General features: G+C 42.1%; 1 protein-coding gene across 3 annotated transcripts in view; it reads left to right on the top strand.

Moving 5' to 3' along the window:
- Positions 1 to 27579, top strand: part of Urb1 (URB1 ribosome biogenesis homolog) — a 69368-nt gene that overhangs the window by 4632 nt on the left and 37157 nt on the right. For 2 of the 3 annotated variants that reach the window (XM_015478693.2, XM_048803567.1), the window contains 14 exons: positions 450 to 601; positions 1687 to 1819; positions 6294 to 6390; positions 9145 to 9230; positions 10229 to 10363; positions 11392 to 11516; positions 14734 to 14929; positions 16278 to 16415; positions 18680 to 18853; positions 19677 to 19806; positions 20405 to 20521; positions 21995 to 22107; positions 24072 to 24191; positions 25788 to 25904. In XM_015478693.2, coding sequence (XP_015334179.1) covers positions 450 to 601; positions 1687 to 1819; positions 6294 to 6390; positions 9145 to 9230; positions 10229 to 10363; positions 11392 to 11516; positions 14734 to 14929; positions 16278 to 16415; positions 18680 to 18853; positions 19677 to 19806; positions 20405 to 20521; positions 21995 to 22107; positions 24072 to 24191; positions 25788 to 25904 — 1833 coding nt within the window. Of the gene's footprint in view, positions 1 to 449; positions 602 to 1686; positions 1820 to 6293; positions 6391 to 9144; positions 9231 to 10228; positions 10364 to 10756; positions 10763 to 11391; positions 11517 to 14733; positions 14930 to 16277; positions 16416 to 18679; positions 18854 to 19676; positions 19807 to 20404; positions 20522 to 21994; positions 22108 to 24071; positions 24192 to 25787; positions 25905 to 27579 lie in introns of those variants that run through there. The other variant, XM_048803569.1, reaches the window with a different exon arrangement.

Genomic DNA, 27579 nt, shown 5'->3' with positions numbered 1-27579 from the left:
GTAGGAGTGGGGGTGGTACCAGGGATTGAACTCAGGGGCACTCTATCACTGAGCCACATCCCCAGCCGTATTTTGTATTTTATTTAGAGAAAGGGTCTCACTGAGTAAAGCTCCTCACAGTTGCTGAGGCTGGCTTTGAACTTGCAGTCCTCTGGCCTCAGGCTCCCAAGCTGCTGGGTGCATGCGCCACTGCACCCAGCTAGAGTTGTTTCTTTTCATGTAATTGTAAGCAAGCCATTTTGTATTTCCAGTCCAGAACCTGGGTCTTTGCAGGTGAGCCTGATAAGCTGCTACCTTTGCCATCTTTGGCTCAGGATCTGAGGAGGCCTGACCCTGCACATTGAAAGTTTCAAGCCTGCAAGTAATTCTGGCGTAGACAAGAGGAGCATGTATGTATAATAGGAAAAGAGATGAGATGATGTATAAGTGTTGTAATTTCTTCTTTGCAGATGCTGTTAATATTTCAAGTTTTTGAGGCCATATTATTGCGGACAGCGAGTGATCTTTCACATTTTCACATTGTGGGCACCAACATTGTGAAAAAGCTAATGAACAACCATATGAAGCTCATCTGTGAGTCCCTGTATGCCTCAGGTTATCGGTAAGTTGCCTATATCTGTGTGGCAAACAACTAGCCTTTGGGTTTGGTCTGTGTTCAGCTCCCAATGAGTGCATTTGACCTTTACCTTCCCTCATTAAGGAGAGCTGAGCTATTTCTGAGCTGTTGAGGTGGTGCCCTTTGCTCCTCCAGCCCCGCTGCCTTCCTTGCTGCCCCAGGCACAGCCCAGCATGCCTTACGTAGTCTGTTCCTTCTTCACTGACTCTTTTCCCAGGTAGTCTCAGGCTATCTCTGTCTACAGCACTTTGTGGAAATGTTACCTCAGTGGGGCCTTTGTTGACCATCCTATGTCCAGTGGCATACCCACTGTCCTGCCCCTTCAGCCTGCTTTAGTTTTCTGCATAATGATAAATACCTGTACAGTTGACATAATATTCCACATCTGTCTCTTGACTGCCTTCCTCCACTGGAATGGAAGGTGCATGTGGGCAGGGCCTTGCCTATCTTATAAAATGTCGTTGCCTTCCCCCTAGAACAGTGCGTCGCACATAGTGGGTGTTCACTGAGCCACCAGTTTTGGATAAGTAAGCAGAAAGGCAGCCAGGTGCTCACTTTTAGAGAAAGGTCCTGTGTTCCAGACATGGGCTGCAATGTGGTATCTTGGTCACATGATAGTTTACTTGAGAAATAAATTTTCACCTTTGTTTTTTTCTTTCTTTCTTTCTTTTTTTTTTTTTTTTTGGTGCTGGGGATTGAACTCAGGGGCAACTCGACCACTGAGCCACCTCCCCAGCCCAATTTTGTATTTTATTTAGAGACAGGGTCTCACAGAGTTGCTTAGCACCTCGCTTTTGCTGAACTCTTTATCCTCCTGCCTCAGGCTCTCAAGCCACTGGGATTACAGGTGTGCACCACTGCGTACGGCTACATCTTTGTTTCTTAATCTAACTCATTCTCAGTTTTTTAGCTTTTGAAGTTTTGTTATACTTGAAGAAAGGAAAGAGCACATCTTCCTCTATTCTGGTTTTGGGATAGCAAATCACACAGCCAGCTGTATGCTTGGCTTCTTCAGGAAGTTGTCTTGTGTTTCTGTCCCCTAACATGCTTGGCTTTCTGTCCCTGTGCAGGTTGGCTCGGGCCTGTCTTAACCTGATGGCTGCCATGGTGAGCCAGGGTCCCGAAGCTGCCAGAGATGTCTGCAGCCATTTTGATTTGAATAAAAAGACCTTGTACACCCTCGTTTCTAAGCGGGATTCAAAGGTAAGAACCCAAGGGTTGTGCTCCTCCTCTCTTTGGAGGGCTGTGGTAGTTTATTTTTCCTCCTCTTGTCTCAGTCCCCAAGCACTTAAGAGAAGGCTGTCCTTTGGCAGCAGCCAGCCTCCGTCTGTGAGGAAGGTAGGCCTCACCCTCGCTGATGATGGGGCCAGCTCCTTAGCAGAGCCTAAACAAGTAGGACATCTCAGGAAGCTTCCAGGGCTGTGGGGGAGGGGAAGTTGGCTTGGTGATGCTTTGCTTGTGGCCTGTGAGGATGACTTAGTTCTCAAGTGTCTCCTATTCTAAGCAAATGAGATAACCTCCCAGTCCATCAAGGCTATGAGGTTTCTGAATACCCCAGTCCCCTGTTCCTGTTCTATCCACTTGGGAGAGTACCCTTGGAACTCTAAGCCAGTGACATCCTCAAAGAGGGCTCTTATTTTTCTTTAGTAAGTGACTTGTGCCTCCCAATTTTAATCTTGTTATGGGTAAGGGATGGATGTGCCTGAGAGAATGGGAGTGTGAATGCTTGGTCTTTAGGAGTTCCCCAGTAGCTCTAGCAGTGTCACTTGGTTTGGACAGGCTCTTGAGGAGAAAGCACATTGGGATTTCTGTGATACCTCCTGATGTGCCACCTGTAGTTGTGGCAGTGCCTCTTTCCATTTGCCATGTGGGCTGTCTTGCTGGTGAGGTCAGTGTTGTGCACAGCCCCATGGGACTTTCTTCCACTTCCTGAGCAGGCAGACAAGTATCAACTCCTATCTGCCAAGGTGAGAACCACATTAGAACAATTCTCCTCTGTAACCACATGCTAGCTTGTGCTCTCAGTTTTTCTGGGAATTCTAGCTGGGTGCTATGGCATGCACCTGTAATATCAGTGGCTTGGGAAGCTGAGTCAGGAGGATCATGAGTTCAGAGGCAGCTCAGCAACTTAGCGAGGCCCTAAGCATCTTAGTGAGACCCCCACCTCAAAACAAAATATAAAAAGGGCTGGGTATGTGGCTTAGTGGCTGAGAACCCCAGGGTTCGATCCCTGGTAAAGAAAGAAAGAAAGAGGGGGGGGGCGGAGAGAGAGAGAAAGAAAGTAAGTTTCTGCATTGCTAGGAAATAGACTGAAGGGTTAATAATAATATCAAGTACTTTTATGGCTCTGTGGGATTGGCCTGATGTTGAGGGTTTTACTAAAATTACAAATAAGGTATTCTCTGAGGGAAAAACATCCAGGTCTTAGTGTCTCTTGGATACTGTGCTTTATTAACATGTTGACAAATTCCGTTCAGTGAGTAATGGCTTCTGACATTTAAATGCATTTCTCATAAAAAGAATGTGTGTGCTATTTGCACACCAGAGTAGATTTCGCTGTTCTTTGGTCTTGGCTGGCAGGAAGCTTGGCAGTAGTTATCCATCAGGTACCCCTCCCCTTTTCCCTGTCTCTCTTGGCCTTAGCAATCCCAGCCATCTGAGTAAAAAAGAATTAAGTAAGTACCCAGGCCACCCACCAAGAACAGATGATGTGGGAAAATCAGCAAAGGCTTCCCTTCGTGATGATGGTGTATCCAGCTGTTTCATCTCAGGGTCTCAGGGCAGGTCATTTTACCTCTTCAGGATCTCAAAAATGGGAGTTAATGTCAAGTTGAAAGTGTTTTTACCTCTTGTGTAATTTTCTCTATCAGGTATCTTAAGTGTTTTGAATGCTGTAGGAAATGGTGTCTAGACATTTAATTTTTGTCTCAATATAGGGAATCTGAGGGATATTAAAGGAACAAGGAACCCCGTGTTCCAGCTTCAGCCAGCGTCATCCACCTTGCACTATTTGTTGCTCAGCCAGCTTTTCAGTTTGCTTGGCTGTACGTATTATAACAGATGCTGATGTGAATCATAGTTCATCATGAATATTTCAGCATGTACTCTAACAGAAAAAGACGTTTTAAAAAACGAAACCACAGTACCATTATTGCACCTATTATCATTAATTATTTCTCACCATCATCTAAAACCCAGTTTGTCTTAGAATTTTCCTGACCATCTCAAAATATTTTTATACTTTGCAGTTCAAATTGAGATTCAAACAATATTCACATGTTGTATTTGGTTGATGTGTTCCTCAGGTCCTTTTAAATATCTTTTGAATCTTTGCATTACCCCTCCTTTTTGTTCAGGCCATTTCGTTATTAAAGATGCTGGTAGTAATTTCTGTATTTTAACGAGTGTATTTGAACACCTGGGACGGAATTATTAAAGTCTTCTGAAGAAAGGATCATGGGTATATTCTTTCAGCCAAGAAAAGCATTGTTAAAATCTTGTGCCAGAGAGCAGTTTTGCCAAATATGTTTTAGTCTATTTTAGTGTTTTACAGAACAAGCCCTGAAGGATCCAGGATGTTTGCTTCCTGGAATAACAGCCCTGTGAGGTCACAGGGTAGGAATGAAGAGTAGGCACATGGCCCTCTTTCAGTGGGAGGGGAATGCCTTTGAAGAAGTTCTGGGGATGTAGACAGGCCCAGGTGGCTATGTGGGGGTGTGGTGGCAGCCAGCCTGGAGTGGGCAGGTACTGCATAGTGGGCATTTTCATCTCTCTGCTTCCTCTTCAGGGTTAGCCTCTGAGATTTTGTGTTGTCTGGGATACATAAGATGGGAGCCCTGGTTAATAAATAAGTTCCTTTTCTTTTAGAAATTCATTGCTAGAGGGATTCACAGGAAAATCTAGTACAACTCTGCTGTGACAGAAAGCTCTAGAATGGCTGAAACTGGGACCAGCATTCCAAGGCCCTGTCTCCCAATATTGTTACTTATTTGTCTTTGCGTCCTTTCAGCCTGACATGAAGGCTTCTTGAATCTTGTGGGGGTTTTGAACATTGAGTTGGCAAGTGAAGGCACAGGAGCATGGATAACATCCTTAGGAAATGTAGCTCATTTGCAGCCTTGGTTATCATTGTACCTGGGCTCCATGAGGTAAAAAGACCCACAGACAGTTACCCAGAACAGAAAGGATCATTTGAAGCTCTCTGGAATGAATCAGCATTGGTGTAATAAGATCTTGCTGAAATGCCATGTGCATAGACAGAGATTCAGTAAATAAAACTAATGTGCAAGGCCTTGATCCAGGTGTTGAATCCAGGTGTTGATCCAACTATTCTTTTCCCCGGCAGAAGCATATACCCAACAAAGCAAGAAGAAATTGATTAAATACTTGCATAGAAACTGAATTGATATGAAGTGTGCCCCCATGCCCTGAGCAAAAATGAAATGCAAATGCCATGGGAGCTCTGAGAAGAAGGGAGGATTTCATCAAACATAACATAGCACATTGTTCAGTTATTTCTTATTACCCCAGTTCGGGTACTTGCTTAGCAGCTGTCTGACCTTCAGAGAATTTTTCCCTTCTGTAAAATGAGGATGGTAAACATTTCCACTTAAGCTTGTTAAGAGAAATAACTGAGATAATAGATGTGCAGTATCTGACATGGTGACTGGCATATAGTAAGTATTCAGTAAGTGTCATCATCATCCTTATATAATTGCTGCTGCTTCTGTTGCCACCAGGTGAGACAGAACTATTTGGAAGGCAGAGAGGACTTAATCTTCCTAGGCATTGAGGGCAATAATTCTCTATAATATTAACTTATTTCTTGTTAGTGAATTAAGGCACTTTGGAGTAATGGATGAGGGAGAAAATTTCTACTTTAAGCACACTTACCAATTCTAACAAAAGACCTGCATGGCAATGTATCCTTGCCTGCTTGGATGTAGAACAGGCTTGATGAGATATGACTTTGCTTTAATGACACTGGGACGGGAAACCGCTTAGCTGGTCCTACTGACTTCCTTGGAAATTCTGGCTGCCAGTCATATCCTTTGGTGTCTGCTGCCTTAGGTGATGGCTGAGACCTGAGGGACAGAGTGAGCTACGATCCTGGGAAGCCCATGCAGGGTTTGTAACATGAAGCATCTGTGCTTTGATTTGTGCTGAGTTCATACCTTATTTATAATATCTAATAAAGACCAGACATCACCTTGGCTTCTCATCAAAAACAGCACCAGTCTTTCTATAATCACTAGATTTTCAAAAACATAGGTGGGTTATCTTTATTGGCAAACATGGAAAACACGGATCTTAGCAGGGTGTCTTTTGCCCTACACCAGCCTGTCCCATAAACTAAAGAAATGTACATGTTAAGTCAGGCAAGGGAATAAAACTTGTTACCCAGGCTTTTTTTAAAAATAGGATTTGAAAAGAGAAAGTAGAGAAGACTAAGGAGAGGGAAAAGCAAAAACAAAAACAAACAAACAAACCCAAAACAGAATCCTGTGCTTTCCATAAAGAGTGGGAATTGGCCTTAGACATCCATCCCCTAATAACTGGGACAAGACTGGGAGGCTGGTGATGCTGAGCTGAGAGATGTGTGCATGCAGCTGCGTTCCTCCTCCTGTGGCTCTGTGTGAGAGGTGCATGTGACATGTGGGTCTCTTTTGTCCTCCAGGGAGTGCCTGATGTCCGGCTGGCCTACATCCAATTCGCCCTCTCTTTCTTAATTGCTGGTGATGACAGCACTATAGGGCAAGTGTTGGAGCTGAAAGGTAGGTGTTCCCTTTGTCCCTTAGGAGAGCCCACTTGTTGTGGTTCTGAAAAGCTTGCCTCAAACTGTTTCTTCCAGAAGTCTGCCGCTTTTGCAGCTGCCAGGTACACTGGCATGAAGGACATGTATAGGGCAAATCTATGGGCAATGCCATCTTGATTGCTACTCAGCATGACTGAGCCAGGCATTCCTCCTGTAAAGCCGTCTGGAATGCTGGGCAGTGCCCTAACAAAGGAGCAGTGCAGACCCAGAGAGGCAAGCAAGGAGGCTTTATGACTTTGCCTCTAAAATATACACAGATTCCTAGCCCTTGCTTCCTGGCTTTTCTTAGTAATTCCATTTAAAAAAATAGTTTATAGTATTGGGGAGTAGCCTAGTGGTAGAGTGTTTGCTTAGCATGTGCAAGACCCTGGGTTTGATCCCCAATAAATAAAAACTTAGTGAGTTTGCTTCAAGTTATCAGAACATTAGTAACCAGGGCTCTGGAAAGCTCACGTTTGACCACTTGGTGACTGTCTCTGTAGAACAAGCCTTAGCATAGTTTATTAGGACGATTGTGTTTTTGTTTTTGTTTTTTAATTTTAAATTTTAAATTTGTTTTAATTAGTTATACATGACAGTAGAATGGATTTATATACTTTGATATTCATAGATGGGATGTGATTTCTCATTTTTCTGAGTGCACATGTTGCAGAATCACATTGGTCATGCAGTCTATATATACGTAAAGCAATAATGTCTGTTCCATTCTACCATCCTTCTCATTCCCACATTCCTTCCCCTCCCTTCACTTTCCTCTGCCCAATCCAAGGTAACTCCACTCCTCTCTAGTGTCCCACCTGCCCTTATTGTGAATTAGCATCCATATACTAGAGAAAACATTTGGCCTTTGGTTTTTTGAGATTGGCTTATTTTGCTTAGCATGATATTCTCAAGCTTCATCCATTTAGTAAATGCCATAATTTCATTCTTTAAAGCTGAGTGATATTCCATTGAATATGTATATCCATTCTCTAATGAAGTACGCCTAAGTTGGTTTCATAGTTTAGCTATTGTGCATTGAGCTGCTATAAACATTGACATGGATGCATCACTGTAGTATGCTGATTTTAAGTAGGACCACTGTGTTTTATCAAGAGATTGGGTTTGATGATAAATACAACATAGTTCAGCATCTGGGAATTACTCAGTAAGTTCTTGGAACCATGTCCCATGTCCATGGGTAGAACTCTGAGAGTCATCCTTGGTGGATGACCAGGGTGCTGTATGACCGGTGTCTCCTTGGGGAGCTCTTCTGCCTCTCCCAGGGTGGGAGACGGGAGCTTCCTCCAGAATGGGGTGGGGCAGAGGTCAACCTGTATGTTGTCAGCCTAGTCTGACAGGGCTCCATCACTGCCATGGTAGAACATCATGGAAGAGGAAATGTACTCTCTTTGCATGATGTTGCAGACAATTCTTTCCTTGCTTTGCCCTTTGCCAGGAACTAGGTTCAGGATGTCCTGCTGCTGCTGCTGTTGGGGCAAGGTGTATCTTCATAATTCCCTTGTGTCCTCTCAGCCAGTTGGCATTTAACTGAAGAATAAGGGGCCAAAGGGATAGGTTTCTGCAGGGCAACTGGCCTTATGTATCATAGCATTTAAGATGCTTGATTCAGCAATTTCATGTGTAGTCATTTTTCCTAAGTAGTTAAGGATGCGAGTAGAGATTTGGTTAAGAGATACTTTTATCATATAAACTGGAAATTGGACTCTTATTAACTATCACCAGGAAGAGACTGGTTGAACAAAGGGAGTTTAGGAATATGCTGACATCAGAATTTTTCAGTGTTTTATGATTAGATGTAAACTTAGTCATAAGTTATAAAATATGATCCCATTTTACTGACAGTTAAATAAAGTAGTCTGTATTCATCAGAAGGCTAACAGTTAATTCAGATGTCAGTGGTGTCACCTTTGGGAGTCAAGGTTATGGTTGATTTTAAATCTTATACTTTTGGTTTGCTTGGTATTTTCTGATTTTTTTTTTTTTTTCGTTTAAGAATAATAAATTTGGGGCTGGGGCTGTGGCTTAGTGGCAGAGTGCTTGCCTGGCATGTGTGAGGCACTGGGTTCGATCCTCAGCACCACATACAAAAATAAGCAAATAAAATAAAGTCATGCTGTCCATATACAACGACAAAAAAAAAAAAAAAAAAGAATTTTTTAGAAGTTATCTGTGCCCATGAAGCATGCATGAAATGAGTAAAATTGTAATTGTGTCAATGCTTCTATCCAGTGGAACCAGTGCATTAGTAATGACAAAGCCTCTGTCTCCCTGGTGATCGAGAAATATGAAACGAAAGCACAAAGCAAAAAGCAAACAAAATTCCCCTCGAATTACCCACCACCAGCCAGTAAATTAATGACTATCATTTTAAACATTTCTGAGCAAGTCTAAGCAAGAAATAAATTTTAGATTTATCATACTATAAACTCCCTTTCAAATATTCAGTATTGAGATCATTTTACTTAGTGGAAGAAAATGAAAGTAAAATGAGATTAAAAAAATGACTGAACTTCTTAAAATTATTTAATACTTTAGGTACTCTTAATTTCTTGTGTCACATAACTGGGTTTTCTTACAATGAATTTGTATAATCAAGAAAGATAAAACTTTTTTTAAAGGCACATGGTGTTGTCTTTTGTACCATTTAAACAGTTATTCTCTCATCTGTTCTCATTTTCTGAGTTTAATGTTTTGAAACTTTTACTTTCAGAATTTATTCCTTGCATTTTTAGCTCAGGCATAAAGGAAGATAGGATTTCTACCATCAACATTTTGTTATCTACCCTGAAAACAAAGGTATGTGTTTGGTGATGGGTGTATGTGTTGTTTGTTTTCTCCTAGTGATTGAAGAAATGGTTCCTGGCATGTTCAGGGCTCTGGAGGCTACAGTTATGTAGGCTAGGGAAAAACAGTGGGTGGGGATCAGGGATGCTGTTGTACATCTTACAGTGCACAAGACAGCCCCCACTCCCCCCATCAGCTTACCTAAGGTAATACAAATATTACTATAATACAAATAATGACATAGAGGTTTTTTTTTTTTTTTTAACCTCCCAGAATAGCAATTTTAAAAAAGTAAATGATAATGCTGGCAAAGATGCTTTGAATGGGGTACTTCATTAGAGAAGGTGTTGTAGCCCTGTGGAAGACAGTTCTGCTACCGTATGTCAAAGGTCTTGTGTTGGTGGACTCTTGAGTTAAGGTCACTCTGAACTGGAGTATCCACCAAAACCACATAGGGATATGTTGAAATACGTGTATGTGGGTCATACCACCAGACATTTTAGTGTGGGTTTGAGGACTTATGTCACATTTCCATTTTTAAGAACCACAGCAGGTTCCTAGTCAGAGATGTAGTGAAGACTGCGAGGACCTGTTCATGGTTTTATGGGGAATAGGTAGAATGTGGAAGCACCTTGATTGTCACCACAGGGGATTGTTTAAGTAAGTTGTGGTCTGCTCATGGCATAGAATGGTATTCAGCTTTCAAATGATGCTCTAAAGGAAATCTTTTTTAAGTATTTTTTTTTTTTTAGTTGTAGATGGACACAATAATTTAAATTTTCTTTATTTATTTTTATGTGGTGCCAAGGATCAAACCCAGTGCCTCACATGTGCTAGCCAAGTGCTGTACCACTGAGCTACACCCCCAGCCCTCTAAAGGAATTGTTAATGATGTGGAAAAAGCTTAGCTGCTTAAGTAAGGGAGGCATGAAACCATATGTAAATGTAAATTTAGTTAAGCAAAAGATAAGCAGTTCTTTAAGCTTCATTTGTTTTACTATTATTTTCAGGTAGTTCACAGTAAAAGTATCACAAAAACACAGAAGGTTCGTTTCTTTACTGGGCAGTTGCTGAACCACATAGCGTCTCTCTACAGCTGGAATGGGATTGTCGACGTGGCGCTGGAAAACCCTGAGGCAGACAAGGTACAGTCTCAGTTGACCCCAGTGCTGAAATGTGATCCTCAGGAGACTGAAGCATCTGTACTCTAGTCCATACTCAAAAAACAGTCCTCTCATTTGATCTCTTTTCTTTTGGCTATATGGTTATATTATTTGTTTGTTAAACACAATATGATTTTTAAAAATTTTTAATTTTTACAATAGGAATTTTTTCCTAACCTTGGGGTCATTGTGATAGTACACTGTATTTATTTTTTTAATGAGAAAACTATGACTCCCTGTGGCTGACTGACATCTTAAATTCCACATGCAGTGCCCACGCCATAGATTTATAGGGCTCCTCCAGGCTCACTCTTCCTCCTCTCAGTCGGCCTCTTCTTTTTTTCCTTCTCTTTTTTCATATCTAGTTTTTGGAGTTTCAGAGTTTCTTTCTTTTACTTGAGGATGCTGTCTAAGAGACTTCACAGTTCCTTACCTCCTGACTTGGGTAGCTTATTTGTGATAGTTAACTCACGTGTTAAAACAGTTGCTCTCAACATTGACCCCCATGTGTATTGTTTCCTTGTTTTTATTTTCCTTGGGGTATTTCTGAAATGGACTCGGCCAGTGGAGTTGAAGGTGCAGCCTTCCTGTTAACTACATGGTAATTGCCTGTCTAGATTCTGCTATGCTTCCTTTTATCTCAGTGACTTGCTGGTATCCTCTTGTTTTGAACATGTTTTTTTATGTTCCCGTAGCCGGAAGCTCCACAGGCTTAATAAAAAACACTCCCAAATGTGGAATTTTATTCAGAAGTATGAGAAATTAAATCATTTTTAAGCATTTATCAAAACAGGTTTTGACTTGCCTTCCTTAGAGTATTCTTTCATCTTGATCAATATATTTCGGTTGTTTTTCTTTTGTTTTCTTTCGGAATAACATCCAAGTGTTTGATTTTAAATGTTTTCTGAGTTGTTAAAATCAGGCAGGTGATACTGTCCTGTTTTTTATTCTATAGCTATTATCAAGGTTTATGAGCTTGTGAATCACTGAAGCTTTTTAAACCCTTATAGGTGTCTGCTGAAGAAGCAGGGAAAGCCATGGTGAGGGAGCTTGTGCATAACTTCCTGATGGATCTTTGCTGTTCTCTCAAGCATGGCATTAATTTTTATGATGCATCTTTGGGTACCTTTGGCAGGTAAAGTACAACATTCTTATGAACCCCATTGTGTATGCTCCTCAAGTCCTCCTGTGGTAGGTTAGGACTGAAATTGTGGACATTATCTAACTCATTTTAGGGCTGGGCAGTTGGGGGCCCAGAGAGCTTCTATTTATGTCCCCTCAGGGGCAGAGGCCTCAGTGTAGCAATTGTTCTAGACACATGGGTAATGAAATGTTTCACCGAGGGAAGTGTTCAGTTGTTTACGTAGAGATGGTGGTGGTGGTCAGCTGGATCCAAGAGTGAGTCGCTTAAGTCAGCTTTCCCACGAGGGGAACTCTGACATGACCTCACATGGTCCCAACATAGGTACCATATTATCCTGATTTCCTAGAGGAAAAAAATGGTCACAGAGAGGTCAAGATACTTCAGTTTGCATTTGAACTCAGGAAATCTGGTTCCATAACTGTCTTAATAACTCAGTAGTTGTTAATGATATAACTCCAATACATATTTTTTAAATCACTAAAATAATAAACCTACTTTTTTCTCATTTGACAATAAAAATGTTGGATATGTTTTCTGGTTATTGTGAATGACTTATCCCTCATCCCCCTTTGACTGCATAGCATTTTATTTTAAGGGTTTAGATAGTGTGATTTACTTATAGTTTCAGGTAGTCAGAAAATGCCTGATTCTTTCAGAATGGGATAACGTGATGGGAATTATTCTGCCTGCTTGTGACTTTGCACTCATTTCAATTCTGAGATTATTCTGATTTCAGCTTGCCACATCATTTTTTTCCTTCTTTAAGTTTTCTCTTAGTGAAGTGTATTTATCTCATCATTTTGAATGAGTTTATATCTCTGCTCAACTGTAACTGCATTTTTATAATCTAATAAAAATCTTAACCATGCTGAAAACACATACGCACCCCCCACACACCTTTAAAGTGTTTTTTTTTTTTTATATTTATTTTTTAGTTGTAGTTGGACACAATACATTTATTTTTATTTATTTATTTTCATATGGTGCTGAGGATCCAATCCAGGGCCTTGCACATGCTAGGCGAGCGCTCTACTACTGAGCCACAACCCCAGCTCCTTTTGAAGCATTTTTACCTCCATAACAAGACCCATGAAATAGATGATCACTTAATGAGCACATTGAGTCAAATTGAGGGTGTGGGTCTTTTTGGAATAACCTGTTGTTTTCATGAATTTTGAAGCCACTAGCATAAAATAAATGCTATGTTGAGGGAGAGGAGGGGAGCTATGTTTGTGGATAGTGATGGGAGGCCTTGAGGAGGTGGAAACACGTGCTTCCCTGACAGTTGTGTGGCTCGTCCCTCTTTTTATCCAGGTTCCTGTAGAAAAGTCACCTCTTCAGGGAGGTCTGCCCTTGCCACTCTCTCTCAAGTACTCCCTCCTCTGTCAGCGTCTTTTTGCCTGTCTCAGCCTTGTCACTGATTTCAAGAACCAGATGGTATTTTAGGCTTGGCAAGCCATAGTTTGTTGTGATTGCTTAGCTGTGCCATTGCAGCACTGGCGTGGCCATAGATGTAGATAAATGGGTGTAACTGAGTTCCCCCAAAACTCTTTACATGTATAAAGCTAGGTGGTGGGCTGTGGTGTGGGTGTGGGTCAAATTAGACAGCTAACCTAGCTAATTTAACTCTGCAGACCTACTCTAATTCTAACGGCCCTGAGACCTTAGCAGATTACATATCCTCTCTGCCTTATTTACTCATTTATCAAATGGAAATAAAAGTAATGCCTGCCTCAGAGGGGTGGAGCATGGCAACTGCCAGGGGCAGCATCTGGTGTGCGTTGCAACCATATCAGTATAAGTGCTGTTCATTTTATTACACTGTTTATTAAAATAATAAGTATGTGTGGTATTTTTGGCACTATTGGTAGACTTAATGTTCTTTTCATTTGATAGTAGAAACTATATTTCTTTTGTTCATGAAATTTTTATATAAAGAATTTTGCATCTTTTAAAATTTTTTTACACCTTTCTCTTAAAAGAATACTTTTCAAATAAAATTATATGCTAATTCGGTTTTAGAGAAAATTTTATATATGCAGCTATCATTTAGCATTTTAGTTTCAGTCAATTTATGAGGAGATTCAAGACAGAGCACCAAGACTTCAGGATAGATAAATAAAACCTAGAGTCTGTGCTTTGGCTGTGTAGATCCTGGGGTTATTGCTCTCTTTATGTGATACAGGGTCTGCAAGTTTTCCTTACTTTTACTTTGAATCATCTTTTCATGCTCTCGAAGATCATCTTTTCATACTCTAGAAGAAGGAAAAATTTTGAATACTTTCCAACAGTTGATTTTTCCCAGTACTAAATAAACCAGAAATAGAGGGCAGAAGATGTACACAAAGGCTTTATGCTGTCTTGTAGTATTTTAGAATTAATTTGATGTCATTATGGACCTTGTGGCAACGCATGAGCTCTGACTTCATATGAAAAAAAAAAACAAAACTATCCTTTCAGAAGAAAAATGCCTTTCCTATCTATATTTTTTATACTCACATATATACACAATATATACATATTTAGCTTATGCTTTTTTGTATGGTTGGGGAAATCTGGAGAGGGCAGAACAAAGGGTTTTGGAAGTTTCCACCATAAAGAAATGATAAATGTTTGAAGAGATAAACATGTTTAACCTGCTGTAAACATTATGCAGTGCATCCTGTATAGCGATGTTACATGGCATTCCATTGGTAGATAGTTTTTAAGATTTTATGTGTTGGCTAAAAAATAAATCTTAAAAAATTAAGGGGCATAGGATGTTATTACTATAAGAACATAATTATTATTCAATAAATGCCCATTGAATTGAATACCAAAGGAAAGGAAGAAAGAAATTGGGGGAGGGAGTCCTGCTTGCTGGTTTTGCCTTGTTTTTTTAAAGTAGCTTTGCCTTCTAGGCAGACTGTAGCTGACTGGCAGCATAAAGAGGTCGCTGTCTTCATTTTAAGTCAAACTGAACTTGAGGGAGGGAAGGAGGAAAGCAGGGATGAGAGTAGGACAAGGTAGGGGCCCTTTCAGCCACTCAGGATTAGGGGGTGGAATTGAAGCCCTCTCCTGTGGCACTGAAACCCTACATGCCACTTTGTACCCTGGGGGACATTTGCCCACTGCCCTGTTACTCCTCTGTCTCTGAGAGCTGCTCCAGCTCTGAGCACATTTTGAATTGTCCTTGTTGACTCTTGCCTCTTGTCTCTGTCCTTAATAGAGGAGGCAACCTGACACTCTTACACTTCTTGTTGGGTTTGAAAACAGCAGCTGAGGATGAGCTGGTGGCTGAGCTTGTGGTGAACATCCTTAAGGTGTGCCCGGACTTGCTGAACAAATACTTCAAGGAGGTCACGTTTTCCTTTCTTCCAAGAGTGAAGTCCACTTGGCTAAATAATATTAAACTACTAAACAAGGTAAAAAGTACCTGTTGGCTGGGGCAGGGCAGAGCATGAGGAGTTGGGGGAATGCCAGGCATTCTGGTCTGGTCAGGTGTGCAAGGGAGGGGGGGAAGACCTCCCTCCAGGGTTAAAGGGCTATTTTAGATGATGTTAACTTGACCTTATTCTTTGAGTAGAGCATGTTGATTTTCAGTGAGCTGAATTTTGAGCTTTATTTCTTTTGAATCTGTTGATCCAATTTATCTTCCTCATTATGATGTTGCTTTAGGTGAAATCTTGTTAAGTCTGAGCACAATGAAGCCAGAGTTAGTGAAATATCTGAATTGCAGGACAGTTTTTAAAGATTGGTTTCAAGTCCGTAGAATAACTTGAAATGAACTATTGGATGTTTGCATCCCCCTCACCAAACGTTGGAGGTACAGGTTGAATATCCCTACTCAAAATGCTTGGGGTTAAAAGTGTTTCTGATTTTAGAGTTTTTGGATTTTGAAATATTTGCATAGAAACATGTTGGCATTCAAAAAGCTTTGGATTTTGAATTTTCAGATTAGGGATGCTCAACCTGAACTTATTATACATTCTTTGGCAGTATTGCCTGGCTCAGTTAAGCTTTTTTGCTCTGATTTATGGCCTTCTTAGTGATGAAGTACCTGGGATTATTTTCTTGTGCCTCAGTCTGGACCCAGCATTATCTGTTTCATGTATGAGAATTTAGGTGCATGTGCAGTTCCCATGTGTATTTCCAGGTGAGAAGGATGTGCCTTGCCCCTTAATGGGGGAGGATGGACGTCTTCTGGCAGCTGCTTCTGGTACTGTCCTCCCAGCCTCACTGAGGGGCAAGTGCTTGGTCTCTGCAGCCTGAGTTGAGTCTTTAATTTGACTGCTTATTAAGTAGTATTATTAAACCACATTCCCATGTGGTTCAAGGGAAGTCACTTAACCTCATTGAGGGCCAGTTTTGCCATCCATAAGCACATTTTATTTTTAATGTTGGTTGTCCCTACCCCAAAGGGATCGTGAAACTTTAAAAAGATGATGTGATTTGTCAGGTGCCCGTTAAGTGCAGTGGTTGATAGTGATACCACTGTTAGTTCCAGCAGTGATCGATTCACCATCAGAGGCTCCCCAGACCAGGCCAAGCTCTGCTTTGGAAGTCACTGCTCTGATGATGCCAAAGTGGTAACCGTATTTTTCTTTAACAAGTGAATTTGGGGTTAATTCTAACCTTGCTCCTAGTGGCCAGTCTGACCTTTATTGCTAATTATTTGATTGGAATAGCTTCAGTGTTGGGTTCTTAAAATTAGCTTCAGGTTTAAAACTTATTTCTGGCACCAGTCAAATTTCTTTTCTTCTTTTTCTCCAGATCTATGAGGCCCAACCAGAGGTTTCCCGAGCATTTTGGACCAGAGAGTTTATCCCCTTGCCACGGCTTCTGGCGATGGTGATGGTGACCACAGTGCCCCTGGTGTGCAATAAGATCATGTTCACTCAGGCATTAAATGTAGGTCATGGGTTGCCCCACTTCTGGAACTTTTTCCTGCTAAACTCTCTGGCTGTGTGCTTGAGTGTTCTGAGAATACCAGCCTGACTATTAGATTGTAATTCGTCACAGTGCCTCTGAGGCTTCTAGGACAGGATTTTAGCTTAAAATGGCCCACAAGTGACAAATCTATATATGTGGGGCAAGGACCTTGGAGTGGAAGCCACTCCTTCTAGGTGTGACTGGGGTTCCATATCTGTCCTTCTCCAGCACATGGCAGGAACCTCTGGATACTTCTTGCCTCTCTAGTCCTGCCTAGGGTGGGAGAAATGTTAGAATCAGAAAGGGATGCTCCTTTATTAAAATATTATCAGTTTAGAATTTTGAGCAGCATGGGGCTGAAATTTGCCAGCAAAGTTTTTCTTTTCTGATTCAGATGATTGGTGTTAAGATTTCATCGCAACATTTATTTTTAGTCATTTTTGAAGGACACGTTGGTGAAAAAAAATAGGTACTTATATTTTACATTTTAATTTATTAAAGAGGTCCCCAGGTCCCATCAGGAGCCACATGCTGAAAGGGCTTGTATATGTTTCACCACAGCATTATGGGTTTAGGTAAATGGCTGTGAGTCGTTGGCACAACTGGGTTCTGGGCCCTGCCAGTCTCTTTTAGGCCTGAGCGACTAAATTCTTCCTGGGGAGAGTAGGCATCTAGGGGGCACCTCTGTCCTTTCAAGCAAGCTGGAATGTATGATGTCAGTAGGAACAGGGTCAGCTTTGTCACACAGACATGAGTTGGCCCAGTGATGATGGCATGGTCACCATAAAGTGGTGTAGACAATGCAATTGAATCTTTTGGTTTCCTCCAGGTTTGTGCTGAGTTTGGGCAGTGGGTCAGGAACAGAGAGGACACCCATGTGGGATGAGGCAGAAAGGTCTTTTGTTCTTTCCTCATAAGAAAATGAGGGCCTATCTAGCTTGTCCATATGTTTTGTGGGAAACATTAATATTTCCCAAGGGGCTCACAGGAAAATGGAACTGAAAGGAATAGATCAGGTATGGCTCTTTTGAGGGCTGCATTTGTGCTCCCACCTGCTTCCTCCTGGCATTCTGAAAGATGAAAGGCTGGCCTCCCTCCCCTCCCTTACAGTGTTGTCTCAAGATCCCCTCAACGGAGTGATTCAGGGAGTGAGGGAGGGCACAGTCCTCTCCTGGCGGTGCCATCCTGTGCAGGCCCAGGGCCATTGAGCCCCGTCTTGCCCGTGTTCCCAGGTGTCCTTCCCAAGACACCTTTTTCATATGAGTGGGATCCACTGGTATAAGTGGATCTGGGGACTACAATTATCAGTTGTTTTTGTTTTCTCCCTTACAGTGTTGCCTCAAAAATTGCTGAAGAGTTAGTTTATTTTAGAAACAGGAAACAAGAAGGACTTATGAGAAGGGGCTTGGGCTTTGTTCCCAACCCTCTAGTGTCATGCGAGCCCTTGCTTGGGGCCTTCTTTTGAAGGAATTGTGGGGTTGCAGACATTACTGGCTCAAGACATTCTGTGTGCCCACTTGGAATAAATCCACAGCTAATAGCAATGCTGGGACACCAAGCTGTAGTGGTTATTAGACTCAAATTTAGTTAGGAGGTCATTTGTTCCTCCTCACTTCAGATCTTGAGTGTCCCACCCAGAGCTGCCATACCAACAAATGTGGCATCACTAGGATCATGTGAGAATGCACAGTTCACTTGAGTTGGTCTGGGCCAGAGCCTGGGCCTCTGTAGCCCTTCGAAGAATGGCACCCCATGATCTGACACCTTCCGTAGGTTAGTGCTGTCACACTGGAGCTACGCTTCCAGCACCTGAACCTCTGAGAGACACGCTACCTTCTGAATCACAGCTTGCTCACTGACCTTGGAGGTGGTTTTTCTTCATGAAGAATCTGACGTGTTTTTCTGCCGTCTCTCCCTGATGTGGAATGCTTTTAATAGCAGTGGGTGGGTTCTGGTGAGATTTTGTGCTTTTAATGCAGATAATCTGTGTTGTCTGATTGGTTGTCAGAGAAGGCTTACTGAAAACAGACCACAGAAACCATTAGTAACCACTTTCCTGGCAGCCGCCGAGGTTTGACCCAGAGGATATCTTGGGGGCACAAGGTCTCCAGGTCTCACAGTGTAGAGTTTATCCATCTCACATGGCTTTCCCTAGTGGTAACCCAGGAAGGGGCAAGAGCCAGCCAACCCAGTGCTTAGAAATCTAGAGACATTTGTGGATTCAGTGCCTTTTTTCTTCCCAGTTGGACAGCACATCGGTGAGATACACAGCTTTATCCCTTGTTTCTGTCATTTTGAAAAGAGCATTAAAAACCATTGACCACTGCCTGAATAAAGAGTTATGGCAAGAATCAGGCGTGTACACAGCTGTGATGATGGGAGAGTTTGTGCTGCTCTTCAGAGAAGCCCTGAGCAAGGTAGGCACGGGCCCAGGTTTGGCCTTTCCCTACAGACCTCACCATTGGGCAGGGCAGGGTGAAGGGGCCGAGCTGGAAGTGCAGAGGGTGGGAGCCAAGTGACGTGTCCTGAGCCAGCAGGCAGAATGTGGCACAGATGCTGAGGATTAGCTGATAAAAGTGCCACATGTGTTTCACAGTTAGCACAGTCCACAAGTGCTTGGGCAAGGTAAGAATTCAGAAGATGCACTTGGTCTCCCACAGAACTGGTAGTGGAGTTCTGGTTCAGGTGGGACCTTGTGTCTCATCAGGGGCCATTGTTGTGCCCCTTCCCTTGCCTAGTGGCCCACTGCTGCACACATGTGCTGAGTGTACTGTAACCTACATGAGAAGGGGCTAGGTGACTAGGGAAGCCCCCACCCTTGGCTGATTCTGCTAATAAGGAAGGCCAGACTCTTGCAAACTGGTCAGCTGCTCTGAGAGTAACCGGGTCGTTTGGGCCAAGTGCCCTGGAGCTGGTCCTCAGGAATCATCTCTTCAGGCCCATAGTCTAGCCTGCTGAATGAGTCTTCAGGGGCTTGTTCTCATTATTAGCTCTGTTGTTTTCACCAAAGCCTATGTATAGTTCCAGAAATTACACCACAGAACAGAGCTTAAAAGAATGTGGGCCTGTTCTCACCCAGCCTCTCACCTTTTTCTTATGCACTAACACTCATATACTAATATTCACACTCATGCACACGTGCCCCTCCCCCTCTGCATCTTGCTTCCTGTTAGTATGCTCAGGTTCATTTATTTCTCTTCATTGTTTACTATGATGATTTGTTGGCTTTTTCCTATTTAGATTTTGCCAGACCTGAACACTATCGTGTGGGTCTGGCAGTCACTTAAAAAGCAAGAGACAAAACAGGATGATATGAAAGGGAAGAAAAGAGGTGACAGGATTCCAGCTGCCGATGTGACTCACCAGAGTGGTAAGGGCTTCTGGATGTGGGGAATCTCTTGTTTGTCCAGGAAAGAGCTGACAGTAGCCTGGGATGGCTCCTACCTAGAGGGGCCCCTCTGGTGGTGAATGTATCTTTTGTCCTTTTTTGGCTTAGGGCAAGTACTGTCTCTCTGAAAACTTGAATTCTGTGTGTCATATGCTCTGGGCTTTCACTTGATAGGTGTGTGGATTAGGGGGCTCTTTTGCTCTGTAGATGGAAGTGGGCTACGTGGTCCCCCTCATATTAAAATATATTAACTTGACCTTGTTGACCAGGTAATGAACTTTGTCTCTCCTATCTAGATCCTGTTGAATCCTTACAGAAATCCTATAGGCGTGGGCCCTGCTGTATATCTCCAGAGCTCAGATGAGGACACAAAAGCACAGAGAGAGCAGCCACCCTTTCCATAGTCTTAGCCTTTTTCTTTTTGTTGATGCCTTACATCTTGTCATGGGGATATGTCGGCAGCCTTAGTGTTGAGTATGCTATTGATTGCTATACAGTGTCACAGGTGGCTCAGCCACTTCCCAGTCGAAATCCAAGAACAAGGACATTTCCTAATCCAGCCTGTTTTCTTTTGGTGCAGACGATGCAGAAACCATTCTTTTGAAAGCCATTCTGCTCCAGGTCATATGCCTCTACCAGAAGGTGGTCCCCCACATGGTCATGCAGTACAACTTTGACTTCAGCAAGCTCCTGAAAGGTTTGTATTAGTGGTTGCAGAAAAGCTGCTGCTCTTTCCACCACGAGGCTGAAGTAGGCACTGATAAACGTGAGCAGAGCTTCAGACTGAGGATCAGGAAAGTTGGGGGTGGTTTACTGGCATATTAAATATTAACTGAACACTTAGCATAGGCAGTAAGTGTGAAGAGGGGAGAAGCCAGCCAGCCTGAATCCACAGCCCAGATCAGGTGACATTAATTGTAACACTGACTTTCAAGGGAGCAGAGCATGCTGCAGAAAAGAAAGCCCCATGGAAGGGACATCCCACACCATTCATGCAGAGGCACTTGAAAGTAGTTACCTCGTATTTTTACCTCAATGAGTTGGGTTCAAAACATTTCTCATGAAAGTAACATTATGCTAGTCTGGTCATGGCTCCCTAATGGTCAGGTTTGCCTGATAAAGTTGACTTTGCTATTGGGCCTACAGAGGAAGACTTGCAAAAATACCATTCTTGGCATTTATATAAGCTATTGAAATAGTCCTTTTTAAGAGCTGTAATTAGCTTTTCAAATTATTTGAAGGTGAAATGTTTTCTTTGCCTTGAGAATATACTAGAGTATTGCCATTTAGGACTTAGTAGTTGTATCCTTCCCAAGCAAAGGACAAACCCTCAGGCTCAGCGACCACAGTACAGTCTCTGTCCACAAAACACCTGCCCCGTAGGCAGTAAGGCCTGCATCCCATGTAAGGAATAACATCAGGGAGGGCCCACACTTAGAGGCCATGATTCCAGGTATAGGCCAAGGCCAGCATGGGCTGAGTGATGGGTAAGGGTTATTTTGGGCAAGGGAAATTTGAGCTTTTTATTGAAGAATTTGGATAGGCCTGGTAGCAAGGCATGTCAGGGGCAGCATTTCTCACATAACCTGTGTGAGGGAGCATAGGACATGGGGACAGACCCACATCCTTTTTTCTTTCTAGATATGGGGTTCCTCATCTGGTCCTTTTAGCCAGGGTAGCAGTTGCCAGGCACCCACACCTGAATGACTCTTTGTCTGTGTTTAATTCTAATTTGTTATATATGACAGCAGAATGCATTACAATTCTTTTTTTTTTTTTTTTTAATTTTTTATTGTTGGTTGTTCAAAACATTACAAATTTCTTGACATATCATATTCCACACTTTGATTCAAGTGGGTTATGAACTCCCACCTTCACCCCATACACAGATTACAATTCTTATTACACATATATAGCACAGTTTTTCGTATCTCTGTTGTACACAAAGTATATTCACATCATTCATGTCTTCATGCTTGTACTTAGGGTAATGATGTCCATCTTATTCTACCATCTTTTCTACCCCCATGCCCCCTCCCTTCCCCTCCCATCCCTTTGCCCTATCTAAAGTTTGTCTAATCCTCCCATGCTTTCCCTCCTAACCCCACTATGGCATTTGGATTTTTAGGATTGGCTTACTTCTTGTCTGTGTTCTTCACTTCCATCACAGGCATCATCTCCGAGCAGGGCCTGAGAGAGGAGGTGCCACCCATCCTGCAGCACCACATGCTAAAAGTGGCCCTGGAGCTGCCTGCCAACAAGTTTCTGTGGTTGAAGACACAGGTGGGAAGTAGAGATTTCCAGACTTGCTGGGCTTGTTAGCTTCTATCTCAGTGCTTGTTTTTCTTGTCATTTAAAAAAAAAAAAAATGTAAATAAAATACATTCCTTCTCCTTTGTCCTCATGGGAATAGACACCAAGCCAGGTCAAGCAAAGGATTAAGGGAAGGTCAACAAACACTGCTTACAGCACTTTGTATCTCAGGAACATCTAGGAGCTTTTATAGAGCATGATGTTGACTCATGGAGGGAAGTTCAGCATGCAGGAAGGAGGTGTTTTCCTGTGGATGTTTAGCTGGGTGCAGTGATACACACTAACTGTTCGGGAGGCTAAAACAGGAGGATCTGAGTCAAGGCTAGCCTGGGCAACTTAGTAAGACCCTGTCTCAAAATTTTAAAAGTAAAAAGATCTGGGGATATAGCTCAGTAGTAGAGCATCATGGGGTTCAATTACCAGTACTGAAGAAAAAAAACAAAACAACAACCCCTGTGTTTTTTTGTTACTCCTGTGCAGTGAGGGAAAACTGGCCAGCCAGACTAAAGCATTGTCTAAGCATTGCTTCTTAGTAGCTCACATTTTTTTAATGACTTAGATCTTATGTTGAATTTTTGTAGGAATTAATACCATGGAAAGGCATGTTGGACTTTATACAAGGGGTATTTCCAGAAGGGTCTAAGAATGCTGTGTTGCTGGGGTACATGTATGCCCCCTGCAGTCATTTTGCTAAGGTTCCGTTCATCACAGTTGAAGCCCACTCTTCCTGAGGACTTCCCATGTGCTAGGCTGTGTGCAAATGCTTTATAGGGCTGCTCTGTTCCCACCACCTAGAGACAAGGTGCTGGGGCAATAAGCACAAGTTCAAGGCCCCAGCTGTGAGTTGAGGTCCAGGAGGGGCCCAGGCATACCTCTCAGAATCCTTCTGTCAGCTTCCTACTGAGCTGTGAGGCACTGGACCCCACCCCAGAGAGGCAGTAAGTGGGGAGTGTCATTGACTGTTTTTCACTCTTGCTGAACTAGGCTAATGGTCTTGATGATTTAGTTGGAGACTGACCAGAGGCCTCTTGCTGTGGCAGAACTGGTTTAAAGACATTAATTTGTATACTGTGCTCCACCTTATGCTTGTAAGATGCATCTGCTGGCATGGTCTGCTAGGCTGAGACCCCAGCACTTTACATGTTTAGTGTCATCCTCATTGCCAAGGGCTATGGTGAGTTTTGCAGACTCGACAGAATATGAGCTGGGGATTTGGAGCTCCATGCACTTCTTTTTGGTCCTCGTTATTTTTATGATATATAATTATATATATAGGCATGTGTTCTAAACCCAAAAGCCTTTTAGGAGCGTAAGTTGCATATAAGTAGTCAATTATATTTGCACAAGCATCTGATAAAGTAAACCCATTGCACCCTTAGACAGTGTCAGATGGCCTCCGTTCCCTCTTCACCACCCACCAAGTATACGGTGTCTACTCCAGGGCTCCCTAAGCTTGGTTCCCAGGAAACAGCCAGTTACCTTCTGGTGCTTTAGTTCCCACATCTGTAAGATAGGGTAGCAGCTATTCCACCACCTCCAGGGTTGGAGAAAGGGGTTGAGTTCAGTGTACGTTAAGAGCCTAGAACTTTGCCAGCACGTGGAGAGGGCTGCCTGTGTTTACTGTTTGACTTGCTGTTATAAGGGTGCTGTTGGGGGGTTTGAATAAGTTGAGGTTCCTTATGTGTAGAATAACTGTACTCTTGCTGAATGATAGTTAAAATGAGATGAGGTGGAGGATCTGGCAGTATACTGGACATATAGTTACCTGTTTCCTCAGCAAGTAATGGTCCTTGTTATTTTTATGATATATAATTATATACTAAAATTTAATGTATGTGTATATTTGTGTGTGTGTGTGTGTGTGTATATATATATATATATATATATATATATATAAAATTATACATATTGAAAATATATTATTCAATCTCTAGGAAGGCCCAGATATAGAAATCATTGGAGGAGAACGATCAGTGTTTTACTTATTGATGAAAATGTTTGTGACCAGTAGCCATTTACAGCTCAAGTCATCGACCAAACTTCTGATCATAAAGGTGAGCATCTTCTGCCAGGTTTTAATTCTGGAAAGCATTTGTATAGGTCTTCCTTATAGTAGGTGCTTAGGGAGCAATTGTTGAATTCAGGAACTGTATGGGAACTGTTGTAAAGTTTACAGCAGAGGGTTTTAGGGTAGTTTTAATTTAGTGTGTCTTAGCTGCATTCCTGAGAAGCAGCATGGTGACGGGATAAAACATGGGCTTTGAAGTGTGATTCCTGGATTTGAATTCTGGTTTGGTTCTATATCTTCCTGGGTTGCCTGGATAAACTAGTTAACTTCTCTGAATTGTTTTCCCATGGTGAATGGAAACAATAAGACCATAGGGTGGTAGAAAAGATTAAATGTCATAAAGTAGTAGCCTAGCACATTGTAGACTCAGTAAATACCATATGTACTCTGGGGAACCATTTAATAGTCAATGCTTGCTCTCTCATCCCTGGACTCTGCCTTCTCTGAAGCTTTCAACCTTTTTGATCTTGTCTGTTACCCTCAGCACAGGTGTCACCAAAGTCAGTGGGAGAGAATGAGGGCTTTGTTTACTTCTCTTTCTCATATGTGGTTCTCACTTTTCCACAATTGCCTGAGGTCTTACTATAGTATAGCAAGTATAAATAAGTATAAACAAATTTATTCTAATTTGTTATATATGAAGGCAGAATGCAATTCATCTCATATTACACACTATACTTGCTATAGTATAGCAGGGAATCTATTGCCTCATTTTTGCTCTGCAAAAAATATCTTGGGGGGTGCTACAAAAACCACATTCACTGTTTTTAGGGTACAGAGATGTGACCTTTCACTTTATTTGAAGGGTTGATAATCTCACTTTACTTTCTCCATCTCACCTGAGCTGCCTGAAGACCATGGCTGAGTCTTTGCCCCTGCAGGTTGCCCTTTCCATTCAGGTAGTGCAGGTGTGAACTCAAGGGCAGACACATTTTATCATCACTAGTGGCAGATGAGTGGAATTGATACACTGCAGGGTTTGGGGTGCATACCCTTCGTTACAGGGCTCTGTGCTATATGGGTGTTTAACTCCTCAAGTCTCTGTCATCAGATCATTAGGGGTGTCATTTATTCAGCCCCATAGATTCAGATCCTGCCTGGTACCAGATTCTATTCTGGTGGTGGTGCTTCTTGCTCAGGTCTGGGTCTTGAGGTACCACATTGAAATGCTATGGTGTGCCTGGCTGTGTCCTTGGGGGTTTCCTTATAGGCCAAAGGTTGAGTTGCTATGACGGGTCAGTTATTCCACGTTTACCTAGGTCTTTGTGAAAATCCAGGTGGAATGCCAGCCCCTAAGTGGCAGACGACTCTTTCCCCTTACAAATTCAGGAAATGGGGGAAAGGACTAAGCAGCAGTGAAAGGGGAATCGCATTGTCTTGGATAGACCATGAAATGATTCCTTTTCTTAGGTTCCTTCCATAATGGGGGTTATTTGGAAGCAACAACTTTTAAACTAAACCTTTAGATAATACATTCATGCTCCCTGGTTTCCACTTAATGCTGGGGAAGCATGAAACTACCATGGCTCCCATGGAAAGTGGATTCTATTCTGACCCATGCTGTGGCATTACTTGCTCACAGATCCTGCGGGACACAGGCGTGTTTGAGCACACATGGAAGGAGCTGGAGCTCTGGCTGGAGCACCTGGATAGCACTGCAGAGGAGAGCAAGGAAACTGTGATTCAGTTTCTGGAACGGGTAAGCCCAGATCCTTACAAGGAGGGACGTGTTCTGGAGTATGTGTGGCTTTCTCTCAGCACCCTCAGAGATTGTGATGGGCCAGCACCAAAAGGGTCCTTATCTCAGCTGGCTTCTTTTTATTATTATTATTATTAAATTATTTATTCTAATTTGTTATATAAGACGGCAGAATGCAATTCATTTCATCTTACACATATAGAGCACAATTTTCAAGTCAGTGGTTGTACACAAAGTATTTTCACACCATTCGTGTCTTCATCCATGCACTTAGGGTAATGATGTCTAACTCATTCCACCGTCTTTCCTACACCCATGCCCCTCCCTTCCCCTCCTTCCCCTTTGCTCTATCTAAAGTTTCTTCATTCCTCCCATGTTCCCTTCCCTTCACGATTATGAGTCAGCATCCTCATATCAAAGAAAACACTTGGCCTTTGGTTTTTTGGGATTGGCTTACTTCACTTAGCATTGTATTCTCCAATTCCATCCATTTACCTGCAAATACCATGATTTATTCTCTTTTAATGCTGAGTAATATTCAATTGTGTATATATACCAAAGTTTTCCTATCCATTCATCTACTGAAGGGCATCTGGGTTGGTTTCACAATTTAGCTATTGTGAATTGTACTGCTATAAACATTGATGTGGCTGCGTTACTATAGTATGCTATTTTTAAGTCCTTTGGGTATAAACCAAGGAGTGGGATAGCTGGGTCAAATGGTGGTTCCATTCCAAGTTTTCCAATGAATCTCTGTACTGCTTTCCATATTGGCTGCACCAGTTTGTAGTCCCACCAGCAACATATGAGTGTGCCTTTTCTCCCACATCCTCACCGATGCTTATTGTTGTTTGTATGCTTGATAACTACCATTCTGATTGGAGTGAGATGAAATCTTAGTTTTGATTTTCATTTCTCTTAATTGCTAGTGATGATGAACATTTTTTCATATATTGGTTGATTGATTGTATAACCTTTTCTGAGAAGTGTCTGTCACTGTCCTTGTCCCATTTATTGATTGGGTCATTTGTTGTTTTTAGTATTAAGGTTTTTGAGTGCTTTATATATCTTAGAGATTAGTGCTCTGATGTGCTTGTGGTAAAGATTTGCTCCCATTCTATAGACTCCCTATTCACCTCACTAATTGTTTGTTTTGAGGAGAAGAAGCTTTTTAGTTTGAATCCATCCCATTTATTGATTCTTGGTTTTAATTCTTGGATTATAGGAGTCTTATTTGGAAGTTGGGGCCTAATCTGACATGATGGAGATTTGGGCCAACTTTTTCTTCCATTAGGCACAAGGTCTCTGGTTTAATTCCTAGGTCCTTGATCCACTTTGAGTTCAGTTTTGTGCATGGTGAGATAGAGGTTTAATTTGATTTGGTTACATGTGAATTTACAGTTTTCCTAGCACCCATTTGTTGAAGAGGCTATTTTTTCTCTAAAATACGTTTTTGACACCTTTGTCTAATATGAGATAACTGTAATTATGTGGGTTTGTCTCTATGTCCTCTATCCTGTGCTATTGGTCTACAGGTCTATTTTGGTGCCAGTACCATGCTGTTTTTGATACTATTGCTCTGCAGTATAGTTTAACATCTGGAATAGTAATGCCACCAGCTTTATTCTTCTTGCTAAGGATTGCTTTGGCTATTCTGGGTCTCTTATTTTTATCC

The sequence above is a fragment of the Marmota marmota genome, unplaced genomic scaffold, assembly GCF_001458135.2.
Source record: "Marmota marmota marmota unplaced genomic scaffold, marMar, whole genome shotgun sequence".
Taxonomy (NCBI): domain Eukaryota; kingdom Metazoa; phylum Chordata; class Mammalia; order Rodentia; family Sciuridae; genus Marmota; species Marmota marmota.
The sequence above is the reverse complement of the archived record's forward strand: the minus strand, read 5'-3'. Positions and strand labels throughout refer to the sequence as shown.